The sequence below is a fragment of the Carlito syrichta genome, unplaced genomic scaffold (assembly GCF_000164805.1).
Source record: "Carlito syrichta isolate Samal-C Ts95f unplaced genomic scaffold, Tarsius_syrichta-2.0.1 Scaffold67282, whole genome shotgun sequence".
NCBI lineage: Eukaryota > Metazoa > Chordata > Mammalia > Primates > Tarsiidae > Carlito > Carlito syrichta.
Window position 1 is genome coordinate 21,872 of NW_007011378.1, and position 13,882 is coordinate 35,753.

Here is a 13,882-nt window from a genome sequence, read left to right on the forward strand (position 1 = left end):
AAGTGTTCCCTTTTCATCACACCTCTCCAGCAGCTGATATTTTTGAGTTGTTGATAATTGACATTCTGACTGGAGTTAGGTGGTATCTCAGTATGGTTTTGATTTGCATCTCCCTGATGATTAGTGAGGTTGAGCACTAGAGTCTATAATACTGAGTGACCTCTCACAGAAACAAAGGTCCGAGTATCACATGTTCTCACTCATATAATAGACCTTGAACATCCAATGTAATACTATAAGAAAATGGCTGACGGTACTGGGAAACTCTGGGGGGGGAAGGGGGATGGGATTAACAGTAGCAAATATCTGTCTGGGGATGGGAAAACACCTCTTATCAACAGGGTGCCTGAATGAAACGTAATTGTACACCTAACCCTTAACTGTACCCCACAAAACCATAATAAAAAATATTGATTAATAAAAAAAAAGAAAGTGGAAAAAAAAACATAAGTAAGCAAAAGAAAACAGGAATATCATATTGCAAATCCTATTCTCAGTTAACATGTCTAATTCTTGGAACTTTAATTTGAAATATGTTCTACTCCTTTTCAATCCAATTACCATGGCTACGTAAAGAAAAAAGATTTATAAATCAAAGAGACATATTTAGCTTGAAGATTTCTAGCTATGAAAAGAGTGACACCCTTTATATTTCTTTCTCCAAGCCAATTTTAGCTCTCCTGTAGCAACTGTTTTATTACTCTCCAACCATATTAAAATTATTATAAATGTGAGTTTTACGTCTAAGAAAAAAATTAGAAAATAGCTTTTCTTCCTCTATTTTGTAATGTCCTCACAAAATTCATTTAATAATGAATTTAAGCAATTCATTTAAAATTAAATGAACTTAATAAAATTCATTTAATTCACAAAAATTCATTTAATTTTTAAACTGAATTGCTGAAGCCTATGGGACAGGTTAAAAAGAATAGGGATCATTAAGTATTTGGTTCCAAAAAAGAAATAGTTGAAACCTATTTTGTCATTGTTTCATGTTGCTACTCAACCATGAGTAAGTATGCACATGTATTTTTCCCCCCAATTTTGTTATTTTTATATATTCCAGGTAAAAACAAACCTACCCATGACCCATTGCACCATTAGCCGGTTTTACTATAAAAGTTTTCTGCTTCCGCTTTTTCTTTAATTCTTTCACATAATTCTGGAATTGAGTATACTCAGCAGGGAAGATCCATGTTCGAGGAACAAAAGTATAATCCAGAGGCCGAGATTTGATCATTCTATAAAGTAGAGAAAATATTTAAAATCATTTCTATTCAAACTTTTATACGTTTTCTTTCTCTGGGCTGCTGATATTTACCACAAAGATTTAAATTTTCTCTGTTCCTTCATTTATTCATTCATTGATTGATTATTTCAACAAATTTCTGTTAATCACCTAGTAGATACTAGACACTATATCCTAGACACTGGACACATCAGTGAAAAAATAGACAAAAACATCTGTGCTAATATGTACTAATTTACATATTACATTTATTTGAATATACACTAAGTGCTAGACACTGTACATTAAGATAAATTAGCATGGTCACTGATTCCAAAAAATTTACAGATTGGGCTATTAATTATAAAACAATGTGATGGGTACACTAAAAACATATAAAGCAAGGTAACGTGTAGAAAGAGTCATTAACCCCGCTCAGGGATATAGGTAGAGAGTAGGCAATTGTTCAACGCAAGTGCTATTTCTATCGAGTCTTTAAAAATGATTTTGGGTCTCTGGGTCACCCACAGGGAGCAGTTTTTTATTGTCTTTTTTGCCATCATTTTTTTAAAGTTTAACTATTTTTCAGAGAAAACCATGTGAAAGCCTCAGAGTTAACAGAGGGTTTTTTTTGTTTGTTTTGTTTTGTTTTGTATATATGAACTACCTATGCCTGTGGTTTTATAGCTACAAGGTATATTCTGATATTTTTGTATCTGCTACAAATTAGGTTGCCTATGCGATGCATAATTTAGGGATGATACTAGGTATAAAATGTTGACTTTTGCTTAATCCCAAATGTTAACATTTCGTACTTATCAATTCCCAATAAAGATGAAGAAATTATGAGAAAGATTTAAAATATTATCTATATCTGTTTGTTTCAAAAGAAGACTTTTTTCTAAATGTATGCAAGTCTTTTTTTTTTAAACCAGGTCAGGGTCAAGCTCAGTATCCACCATCACCCAGTTATATACAAGTCTTTTATAGGCAAGCAGATATTGTTCCAAAAAAGACTGGTAAGAACCAAAATTGAACCATAGAAGGCACAGAAGTAGGGTTTAAATTCTAAGACAAGGTGAACTTTCAATAAAATCCTGTAAAAAAGTTATGTTACCACTATGAAGGAAAATAATTATCAATTCCATTTGTCAAATACAGATTAAGTCAACAAACTAAATAATTTCAATACAAAATAGGCTACTATTGACCGACTTGAAAATTACCTATGCCAAAAAATATATATATATCTAAAGGAAGTACAGTAACAACAGTACTAATGCCCTTATTTTTGTTGCTAACACCTTCACATTTATTTATTAAGTCCTTAACAATGGCATGAAAGAGATCATGTTAAAGCTTTAATTAGAACAATATATTTGAAAACTAACAGGGTGAACTGTGCCTTTTTTAGTACTCATCGCATATTTTAACTTTTCCAGAGAGTCTCTGACCTCTCTAAAATGATCCTTCCACCATCTTTGCCACCATACATTGACCTTACCTCTAATATGACAACGTTGAACTGTATTGTGTGTATTAGTCTTTCTCCTTTACTAAAATGTGAGTCCTAGCAGGGACTAAGTCTTTTTTATCTTGTTTACTTAAAAATTAGCAGTCTCTGGGCAAAGAGACAACATGCAAAAAATACGTATTGAGTGAATAAATGCATAACTAAACACTTTCACATGAAAACACACTGATATTTCTTGAATTTTACTCCTACACTTTGTGAATAGAGTCCTCTCTTTTAAAAAATTGTCTCTGTTTATCACTCAACGGTCTTTAAAAAAAAGGTAAGAAAATCCTAACCAATAGAAATATAAACGGTTGCATAAAATTCTGCAGTTTATTTAGTAAAACCCTTGGGTACCTGATTACTATCACGCATATACATACTTGGATGAACATATATACATGTGTATGTTTGTGCATGTGTGTGAGGCATAGTCCCTGGCACATGTTCAATAACACACACACACACACACACACACACACACACACACAGCATATAATGCAACAAATTTGTTCCTGCAAGGTTTATCTGAAGATAAACAAGTATCTATTGAATGCCACATACAGATATCCTCTTACACTTAAGAGAAAACTTCTTTTAACAGTAGTTGCAGTGAAAATGAGTCCTGAGATTCTGGAGACTAAAATTCGAATCCAGCTCTGCCATTGACCGTTTGCTAGACTTTGTGCAAGGCATTCATTTCTCTGACCCTCATTTACCTCCTCTGTAAAGTGGAACACCAGAACCAGGGAATGTCTTGGACATTTCTAGCTCTAGAATTCTATCTCTTTCATCTAAATATCATTTCAAATCACAGCAACCTTGCAAAAGATAGCACGGTAATATTCATAGTGCACATTTTGAACAGGTTTTCTCTATTACAAGAAAATGAAGATTACTTGGTCATATTTCTTGCTAAGAAATCCTTTCTACAGATCTCCCCCATTCCTGGAAAATGGTTGATCCTCTGGAAAATAAAAAGGTAAATATTAATATTCTCATGAACTTAAGTAAATATATTCATTTATACTATAGCACAGTTACATTCATCCTTTGAGTTTTGTGTTTCAATAAACCAGCAATAATGAATGTAAAAGACTTGAAATTATATGACCTACAATGAATTTGTGGAATTAAAGACTCTATGGTAATCAAGAAGAAAATTGCAAAATTCTAAAGAAATCAGAAAAGGGTGTTTGTATAGACAGTACAGTTATTTTCTGTGATGAATAAGTGACAATTTAATATCCAAATTACTTTTGGCATTCTAGAAGTATGGGTATATTCATATCCATAGGTCATCAGTGAAAATGGACTTGTAAATGAAGAAGGTCTATAAAAATTGTCAATTGTCTAAAATTCCTTACATTTGGCTTTTTAGTTTGACATCTATTTTCTTCTGAATATAAGCGTGTGTTAGTTCTTAAAATAAAAGAATGAAGCCAGATTCCACGTAGCTGACATTACAAGGTATTTCTGCATCCTGATCTCCATAACTCCCTATGCATCGATTCCACATCAATCATCTTTTCTTTTGTTTTGCGTTTTGTTTTGTTTTTTTAATTGAGGGCCTCACTGTCACCCAGACTAGAGTTGCATGATCACAGCTCATCACAGCCTCAACTTCCTGGGCTCAGACAATCTTTCTGCCTCAGCCTCTCAAGTAGCTGAAACTACAGGTGTCTGTGACCATACCCAGCTCATTTTTTTTTATCTATTTATTTATTCATTTATTTTTATTTTTGCAGAGAGGAGGTCTCTCTATGTTGACCAGGTTGGTCTCAACCTCCTGGGCTCAAGCAATCCTACTATCTCAGCCTCCTAAAGAGGGTGGGCCACCGTGCCTGGCCTCACCTTACTCATCTTTAAGAGTAATGCAAAGCACCATCTTAGGAAGAAATTTTTTTCACTCAGTTCTTTCTTAAAGACAGAAAGAGGTTAAAAGTTAATTTTGAAAAGGATGCAGGCATTATGCTGAGAGACAAAACAGCAAGGTAGCCACAAAACAGGCTATTCAGGTAAGTTAGAACTGAAATTTAATAAGTCAACAGATTAAGAACATATCTAAAGAAAATTATGATGACATTCACATAGCTTCCCTTATACCAACAGCTGGTCATGACTGATCTCCTACCTGGTAATTCTGCAGCTCTGAAATTTTCTCCTGCTGAACAGCAGAATCACACCATATAAGGTTACTTGTTTCGTCCTCATCTGGAGTTTTCATAAATCCCATTTCATCTATGACTAAACGAACTGCAAGTAAACATTTAAGTTCAATCAGAATTAAAATATTTCTGGAATAATGCATTGTGGAAGCATTTTTCTATCTATCTATCTATCTATCTCTACCTATATATATCTATTAAACAGTGTGCATTAAAATTCATATATATGTATATGTTCTATATATATGAATTTTAATTCACACAGTTTAATTTTCAAAATATCCATTAGTTGCAGCATAACCTTATTTTTAGTTACAACAGTTTTATCTAGGGTCAAATTATCCCCAATAGCCACTGAGAACTGCTTTTAGGTTGCACCCAAAATCTTTAGTTTTGGTCCTCTCAGATTTAACAGGTACACAGAACTGACAAAGGGTTTAGTGATTATTTATGGCACAGTGAAAACACACACACACAGTCAAGATAATACCTCCACTCAGGAAAATGTACTTTGTGGCTTTTTTATGAACTTGAGCTACACACAAAAGAGCAAACATAAAAATATCATCAGATCTATCCTACACTTTCCACCTCCCTAGTCCAAATTATTTTTTAGCGCTTAAAGCTAACTCATCTGTATCAAGATACGCAATAATGAAGCAGAATTCACAGGAGGCCTTGGATCTCAGCCCTTCCTTGCTCCCAACCTTCTAATCCTACTGAAAAACTTTATGCACAGAGGAACACTTCCTTTTTAGTACGAACTACTTATAAACTATTTACAAACTCTGATTTAGATCTTAGATCTCACAGTATTATTTTTTTTCCATCAAATTTCAAGTGTAGAATAAAGACAAGGATAATTTGTGGCTTCCAACAGAATCCTGAGTCTTAACAGAATGGTGTCTCTATATAGCCATGCTTATATATTTTTTTGAGTCGGAGTCTCACTCTGTTACTCAGGCTGGAGTGCAGTGGCACGCTCACAGCCACTGTTGCCTCTACCTGCTGGGCTCGGACGATCCTTCTGCCTCAACCTGTCAAGTAGCTGGAACTACAAGTGTGTGCTACCATGCTTGGCTAAATTTTTTTTTTTTTTTTTTTACTTATTGTAGAGATAAGGTCTCACCAAGTTGCCCAGGCTAGTCTCAAAGCCCTGAGCTCATACAACCCTCTCACCTTGGCCTCCCAAAGTAACAAGATTACAACTTGAGCCACTGTACCCAGCCACATGTTTTGTTTTTAACGGTTTTCACTAGTACCTTCTATATAGGGAGAAATTGTATCAATTATCTGAATGACTTCACTCAAGTACAAAACTGGTAACCAGACACCTATTGGTCTCAGTCCTAGTGGCTCCAGACTATTTTTAAGGGGAGGGGAAAGAAAGAACTTTTTATGCAATAGTGCCTGAAATGCAAGCATAAAAGAGGACAGTGATTGGGGTGGATGGAGTTGGGGAGAGGTAGTTGAGTTGAAGTTGCTGTCTTCCATGAGAGGCTTGGTGAAACTTGGGGTTTTACTGAAGTCCTAAGTGGTGATGCACACGCACAAGAGTTGGAGAAGAGGCCATTGCCCTCTCATCTGTCGCACACAACCATGTGGCTTTGGCATTCTGAGGACTAGGCAGCGGCTGTGCCACCCAGAGCTCATAAAGAGGACAAGAACAACAGCCACACAGCCTGAGAGACTCCCTTAGCTGGCTCCCAACCAGACAACAGTGACAAATTCAGAAGAGCAGGTCAGGAGCACAACCCATTCCCAGGTACATGAGAGACACTGCCTGGGACCTCTGAGAAATAACTAGGAAGACCTTGATGACATAAGTGGAATTTCTGGCTGTCGAGGAAGGAAGGAATGGAATGAGCTTCTTAAATTTGGGTATTTACGTGTACACAAGCCCACGAGGCTGGGAGTGTTCAGATTATATAAAAACATTGGAATATTGGAAATTTGTCAGTTGAGTCATATATGAATCTATTTTATTGTGAAATTCAAAGCTCAGAGAACTGACAAGGTTAAAATACAATGCCAGGTATTAAATTGTCTTTATTTTCAGCTAAGCTATTCAATCATATTTTTGTTTGAACTGAAGTTTTAAAAATCAGTTGGTGTCTATTTAAGGATACCATGCTCCACTGCGTAGAAAAGAAATCCTTTTAACATGTCAAAAATTTTATGAAAGGCATTTAAGACTGGGCACAGTGGCTCACGCCTGTAATTCCAGCACTTTGGGAGGCAGAGGTGAGAGGATTGCCTGAGGCCATGATCATCAGGCCACTGCACTCCAGCCTGGGCAACAGAGTGAGACTCTGACTGAAAAAAAAAAAAAAGAAAACATTTAAAACCTCATCGATCAGGTTTTCCAATAATTGTTAAAAATCCCATGACTTAAGGAAACTTACCAATTTCAAACTTTGTCCCAGCAACATTTGCCGTAATGGTTCCCTTCTTTTTCTTCTTTCTGACTTTCCTTTTCATTGTGCTTTGATAAGGTAATTCTGTATTCAGATCCACGGGAGAGGGCCCCTGAATAACTTTTAAAGAAATGTAAAACAACCAGGTATCACTGAAATAACAAAAAACCCATACCAGAAAACACAAACCCCACCCCTCCAACAAGGTGAAATTACAAATTCTGGTTCTTTAAAAGTTCCCGACTAATTTCTAAAAATGAGCAGTGGTGATCCATCACACATCCACATTTTGTAACATGGTCGCGTCAATCTGCTTACCTGCTTCTTGAGGCAGAGATGGCATTATTGCCCGTGCTGATGAGAAAGCAGTGTGTGCTGCAGTACCAAGATCTCAGGAAATCTGGAAGTCCTGCATTTGTCTAAGTAGGATATGGCCCAGAGTCATGGAAAGTTCCTATCATATTATCTTGGTGGAATCCTCAGATTTCAGGCCACTGAAGTTATGGGATAACAAGGTAGCTGTAGGGATTTGAAAACAAAGGCATTTAGAAAACAACTTTTATAAAATTTTGTTGATATATACCAATACTGTTATTTTAAAAGTCAAGTTAGGTGAAAGTTAATGTATTCAATCAACAAATATTTGTTAATCAGCTTATAAAACCTTATGCAAAATGCCAAGTGATGGTTTTTCCTGTTTGAACGAGCACATAGGCTTTTTCCACTAGGAAGAAGTTTTATTAGTCATGTGTCATATTTACATGCAATACATAACATACCATTTCACAGGCAATAACAATAACAATATTCACTACCATTTAATCTTTCAACCAACCTATAAAGTAGAAGCTTTTATCCTTATCTTACAGGTAAGAAAATTGAGCAGAGAAAGGTCAAATCATTTTGTGTATCTTTACAAAGAAAGTGTTAAAATAGAGATGAAAATGAATATCCTTTTGAAGTCCAAGCCAGAGTCCCTTAACCAGTAACCCATCCAACCTTTAACCCAATGCCTGAAACACAGCTGCCACACTGCTTTTATAGAAGCCAGTGAAATAAGTACCAGGATAGAGGTCACTTGGTGACAGAATGCAGAACAGTGATTCCTTCTTAAAGGGGTAGGAGGGACGACTTCATAAAGTGAACCACATTTGAATTGTCCCTTAGAAAATGAGAACAATTTTGAAGGACAGAAAATGTGAGAGGCCATTACTACAATGCTCTTATTTGGGCATACAGAGGAATGCGACAATGAAAAAACTAATTTGACTTGATTCCATCTCAGCGTGGCCTACAGTATACTTTGCCAATATCTCCATTGTCTATATATGAAGTTAGGCATCAATGCCCTCACTATACTATACTGCCCAGTCGACACCATCACCTAATTTCTCCTTCATATTGCAAGCATCTTTTAGTTCTTATGAAAAGTCTCTAAATACAATAAAGAATTATAAAACCTATTGTGATTTTGAAAGGTTTATCAGAAATTCAGAAATATCTAGAAATGTGGCTACCTAAAATGTGACTCATAAACATTACCCCAAAAGTTCATCATAATAATGTATTATTATTAAAGCAAATTTAGTTCTTTATGTGTTCTCAGGTATCACTTTTATTGGAATAATTCTCTAGTATAATTCAATACCAAAACTAGGGAACTATTATTACAGATTAACTGTGAGTAGGGCACTATATTTAGCATTTAAAATAGTGTGTCTCCTTAATAAACCTTGAGCTTCGGTATCATTTCTCCCTATTTTCCAGGTGGAGAAACTAAGGTTAGATAAGTTAAATTAAGGCAACAGCTTAGAAATAGAAAACCTAGACTTCAAACCCAATTCTGTCTGATTATCTGTTCTATTGATTGAGCTCCACTATCTTCAGACACCATACTAACATGCTATACAGACGTATGACAAGTCTGCAACCCAACTGCAGTATATACTGCAAAGTATAGTTGTACTCTGGGAATTCACAATGCTTCAAACCAAACAGTGATTTCACAGTAAAGCATCTCTAAACTAATCTCAGTTCCCAAAGCCAAGCTGGAAACCGACTAGATCACTTCCCAGAATAAAAGAAAGGAGTAGCCTACAGTTTAGTTCAGTTTCTTTCTGGAGGCTCTCTGATACCTCAGGGAGGCAACTTTTTAAGTTTACAAGTTCTTGTCCAACATCTTGTTACTGGAGTAAACAAAGGTGCCCTTTACAGTAGCAGAGTACTTATTACATTAAAAGTAGGTGACAAAGTCAACAAGACATCAAAAACAATGTTTGCCTATCTATACTAGGCTCTAAAAACAAATTTGTTAATTTCTGACTTAAAGAATAAGCCAAACAACCTTGGTTTGTGCAGAGTTCAAGGCAAGAATTTTTAGCCTTTACCCACACAGGAATTTAAAGTTCTTAGAAGTAGTCCATCCATTATATGTGCTTTACTCAATTCCATTTATGGTTTGGTAAACATGCTTTAACAAACTCAAGGGTTCTACGCTATCACGGTAATTTTAATTACTTTACTTTATTCTAAGCAAGAGATTTGACATAACAGATTTATCCCACTACTCAGCTGAGCCAGTTACCTACTTTCCAAAACTCAGTGGCTTCTCAACTCCGGCTGCAAAATACAATTACTTGAGAGAGAAGCCTCTGCAAAGTCCTGGTGCCCAGATCACACCCCAGAACCAGGTGGGATCCAACCACTTTAAATCTCTCCAAGTGATTCAGTGCAACCATAGTTGAGAATCTCTACTGTAAGTGCATAATGGCATTGGAACAAATAATGGCAAATTACAACAAATACATATAAAAATATAAGGAAGAAAGTAAAACAAAGATGAAAACTCTTGTAACTTTTTTAAGGCCAAATTGGTTAAAAAACATGTATAAAAATCCTGTCTTGCTGTCTAATTCAACTAAACAAACTGAGAAAAATAATTAGAGGGGCAGCAGAAACTTATTTTTTTTCTTTTTTTTCTTTTTATTTTTTAGTTGAAGTCTCATTCTGTCACCCAAACTGGAGTGCAGTGGCATGCTCACAGCCACCACAGCCTCGACCTGCTGGGCTCAGGCAATCCTTCTGCCTCAGCCTTCCAAGTAGCTGGAACTACAAGCATGTGCCACCACACCTGGCTAATTTTTTTATTTATTGTAGAGACGAGGTGTTGCCAAGTTGCCCAAGCTGGTCTCGAACTCCTGGGTTCAGGCAATCCTTTCACCCCTGCCTACCAAGGTTCTAGGATTACAGGCATGAGTCACCGTGCCTGGCCTAAAAACCTAAGACAAAGAAAACATATCATTTTTGAAAGGAATTAATTTTCATTTCAAGCAAATGATAACCTTCCTTGAACATAGGACTACCAAGTGCCAACAATACATAATATTGAAACAAAACCAAAATAATTCTAGTACCTTTGTGCTAGAGTACCCTTTCTTCCTGTTGAGCTTCTTTCACACTTAAAATCCAGGTAAACTGCCACTTTTTCCTGAAAGCATTCTCTAACTGTGTCTGAAGAAACCCATTTCTCCCTCTTCTGGTCTACCATGGAGACCTTTATTTATATCCCTGTAATAGCCACCTGTCAAAGCGGTAAGAGCATGAAAAAGGTAGTTTTCTTCCAACTTTTTTTTTCTTTTTTTTTTGAGTTGGAGTCTCACTCGATTGCCCAAGCTGGAGAGCAGTAGTTCACTCATGGCCACCCCAGGGCCAACCTGACTCAGACGATCCTTCCACCTCAGCCTTCCAAGTAGCTGGAACAACAGGTGCGTGCCACCATACCTGGCTAATTTTTTGATTTATTGTAGAGATGAGGTCTTGCCAGGTTGCCCAGGCTGTCCTTGAACCTGTGGGCTCAGGCAGTCCCCTCACCTTGACCTCCCAAAGTGCTGGGATTACAGGCTTGAGCCACTGAGCCCAGCCTTTCTTCCATCTTGCTCACTCCTCCATCCCCAAAGCCTAGAATAGGCAGTCCCTGGCTATAAGCACTTGTGAATGAGTGCTCTGGTCTGAACTTTTGTGTCCCCTCCAAAATCCATGTTGAAACTCAATTCCCAATACAACAGTGTTGAGAGGTGGGGCCTTCAGGAGTGGTTAGATCACGAGGGCTCCTCCTTCATGAAGGGGTTCAAGGTCCTTATATTAGAGGACCCAGAGGCCGATGTGGAAGAAGCAAAACAAAAAAATCAAAAAATGGCAGACGCACTAAAAGGCATCAAGATTGATGATTTTAAAAACTGTTTTGAGTAATGGAAAAAGTGTCTTGACAGGTGTATCACATCAAATGGAGTCTGAAGGCTACTGAAGTTTAAGCATGTAAGAATAAATGTGCAATTTTTAATAAATAAATTCTGTTTCTTTGGGTCCCCTGCATACAAATCACATTAATATATGTATACACAGCATATACATAGAGAAGCTTACATATGGTTAATAGTACTGTACTGTATATTCAAAATTCCCCAAAAGAGTAGATCTTAAGTGCACCAAAAAAAAAAAAGTTTTTTTGACTTGAAAAAAGAAATGTCAACGAATGAAGATAACATTGTAGATAATTTTTATGGCAACAAGATGAAGACAAAATATATTTTGTGTAAAAGAAGGAAACACAATGGAAACTCAGACCTTCTCCAATAATTCCAAAGCCCAGTAAATACATGAGCTCTTTTGACACACTTATGCATTTTTAGCTTATTCATAGATGACTAAAATAATCTAACAAAAAGAAAATAGGAACCTAAACTTGGATAAAGTGTAAAATGTGTAAAATCAATTAAATAAAAGCATAGTAAGAGCTGTTTTATGGTAAGGAGAGGAAGAACCAATACAAACAATTACCTTTTGTGTACAAAGCATTTTCACATAACTTTGTGCTTATTGAGTCCACCCCAAAAATTCCACTATATTTTATTCCAATTATAATTATATATTTATTACAATTAAATATTATATATTCATATATATATTATGTATATTATATATAAAAATATTATATATTTATTGCAATTATAATTATTCCAATATAGGAAAATTTAGCCTCCATGGTTAAGAAACTTGCCCCAAGTCACACTTCTAATAGGTAGCAGTGAAGCAATTTGTCTCTAAAAGCCATATTTCTCCTGACTTTTTGTGCTACCTTCAAAATTCAGTCTTCGAATGTGCCATACTGAAAATTTCACAAAGAACCTTAATTTTGTTGCAATGGATCTACTTTAAAAGCTGGGGGCCAAGGGCAGAAGAATCCAGTTGTAGCTTCAAAATGTGGTTGAGACCATGAAGTTGCATTCAGTTTAATCACTACTTTTTTGGAAAAGCTTGGGGGCTTACCCGTGTCCAGACTATGTTCCTGTTTTTCCTTCATGAATGTACTGCAACTCAACAACCAGTGTTATATATCAGGCACTGTCCTCAGTGAACAAAATAGCCAAAAGTGTTGCACATTCTAGTGTAAGGAAACGAACTATAACAGCAAACATTAAATAAGCAAACTAAAGGAAACGTCAAATACTATGGAAGAAAAACAAAGTTAGTTAGTAAATCAGGAGTATGGAAGGAGAGGAGAGAGAAAGGCTGCAATTCTAAATACTGTATCCAGGTGGGACTCATCGGGAAGGCAATTATTTCAAGGAGGTCAAAGACTTGTAACAAGTGAAGTTCATTAAAAACATTACACACATGTGCAAATATGGAGGTGTAAGCCTGCGTGGATGTGTGGACTCAGCATGTGCAATGTAATTCTTCCTAAGTTTGGGCTTTCCTATGTATTTATTTTCTACATTGATTTCAAAACTATTATTTTTACACTGACAAGAAGTAAAGCAAACACGAGTCAATAGATCTATATACTTTTGATAGCTGTATCACTCTTCTGACACTTTTGTTGAGGGAGCAAACGGGGAGCAGAGAGAACCCAACTCCTCCCTCTACCTTATATCCCTAAGACTAGCCTTAGGTTTTTAAACACTTTTGATGACTTCCTTTGCTTCTTGCCTCCTAGCATCATAGTTTTTGGCATCTAGCTCATCCCCACACTATTTCCATACTTGCTATCCTATTGTAGGAGTTTCTGTTCTCAAAACTCATCAAAAACCATCTTTATTATTCAGGGCTAGCTATATTTTGATGCAATAGTAAACCACTCCCAAGCCTCAAGAGCTTAAAATAATTAAGGTCCATTTCTTGATCATGCTACATATCCACCAAAGTCTGGAAGGGGTATCCTGTGTATTATAAGTAAGCAGGAACCCAGGTTGTTGGAGCAGCCATCATCTTGACAATCACCAGTCATCAGGTCAATGGGAAAGAGAGTTTTGGAGGATCATCCACAGGCCACTAGTGACACCCAAAATTTCTACTTACAATGCAATGACCCAAAGTAGTCACATGACCCAACCCAATAATAACTAAGAAGTACAATCCTACCAAATGACCAGTAGGAAAAACAGCCAGTAAATAACACAACCATCAAAGACCCTAACTTTGGTTATTTTCTATCTGAACATAGCTATCCACTCGTATGTACTATTTTCTAACTCTCCATAGCCCCAGTTTATAA

The 13,882-nt window shown here is 36.2% G+C and overlaps 1 protein-coding gene across 1 annotated transcript in view; it reads right to left on the reverse strand.

Annotated features, from left to right (window-relative positions):
- The window catches only part of LOC103253353 (tubulin polyglutamylase TTLL7), a gene marked incomplete at its 3' end in the record, with an annotated part of 23,073 nt that extends 15,226 nt beyond the window's left edge, over nt 1-7,847 (reverse strand). Inside the window, exons 1-5 of the mRNA XM_021709186.1 lie at nt 7,648-7,847; nt 7,318-7,449; nt 4,879-5,000; nt 3,644-3,711; nt 1,083-1,241 (exon numbers count right to left, since the gene is read on the reverse strand). Coding sequence (XP_021564861.1) covers nt 1,083-1,241; nt 3,644-3,711; nt 4,879-5,000; nt 7,318-7,449; nt 7,648-7,672 — 506 coding nt within the window. The remainder of the gene's footprint in view (nt 1-1,082; nt 1,242-3,643; nt 3,712-4,878; nt 5,001-7,317; nt 7,450-7,647) is intronic.
- Nucleotides 7,848-13,882: the final 6,035 nt, after the last annotated feature.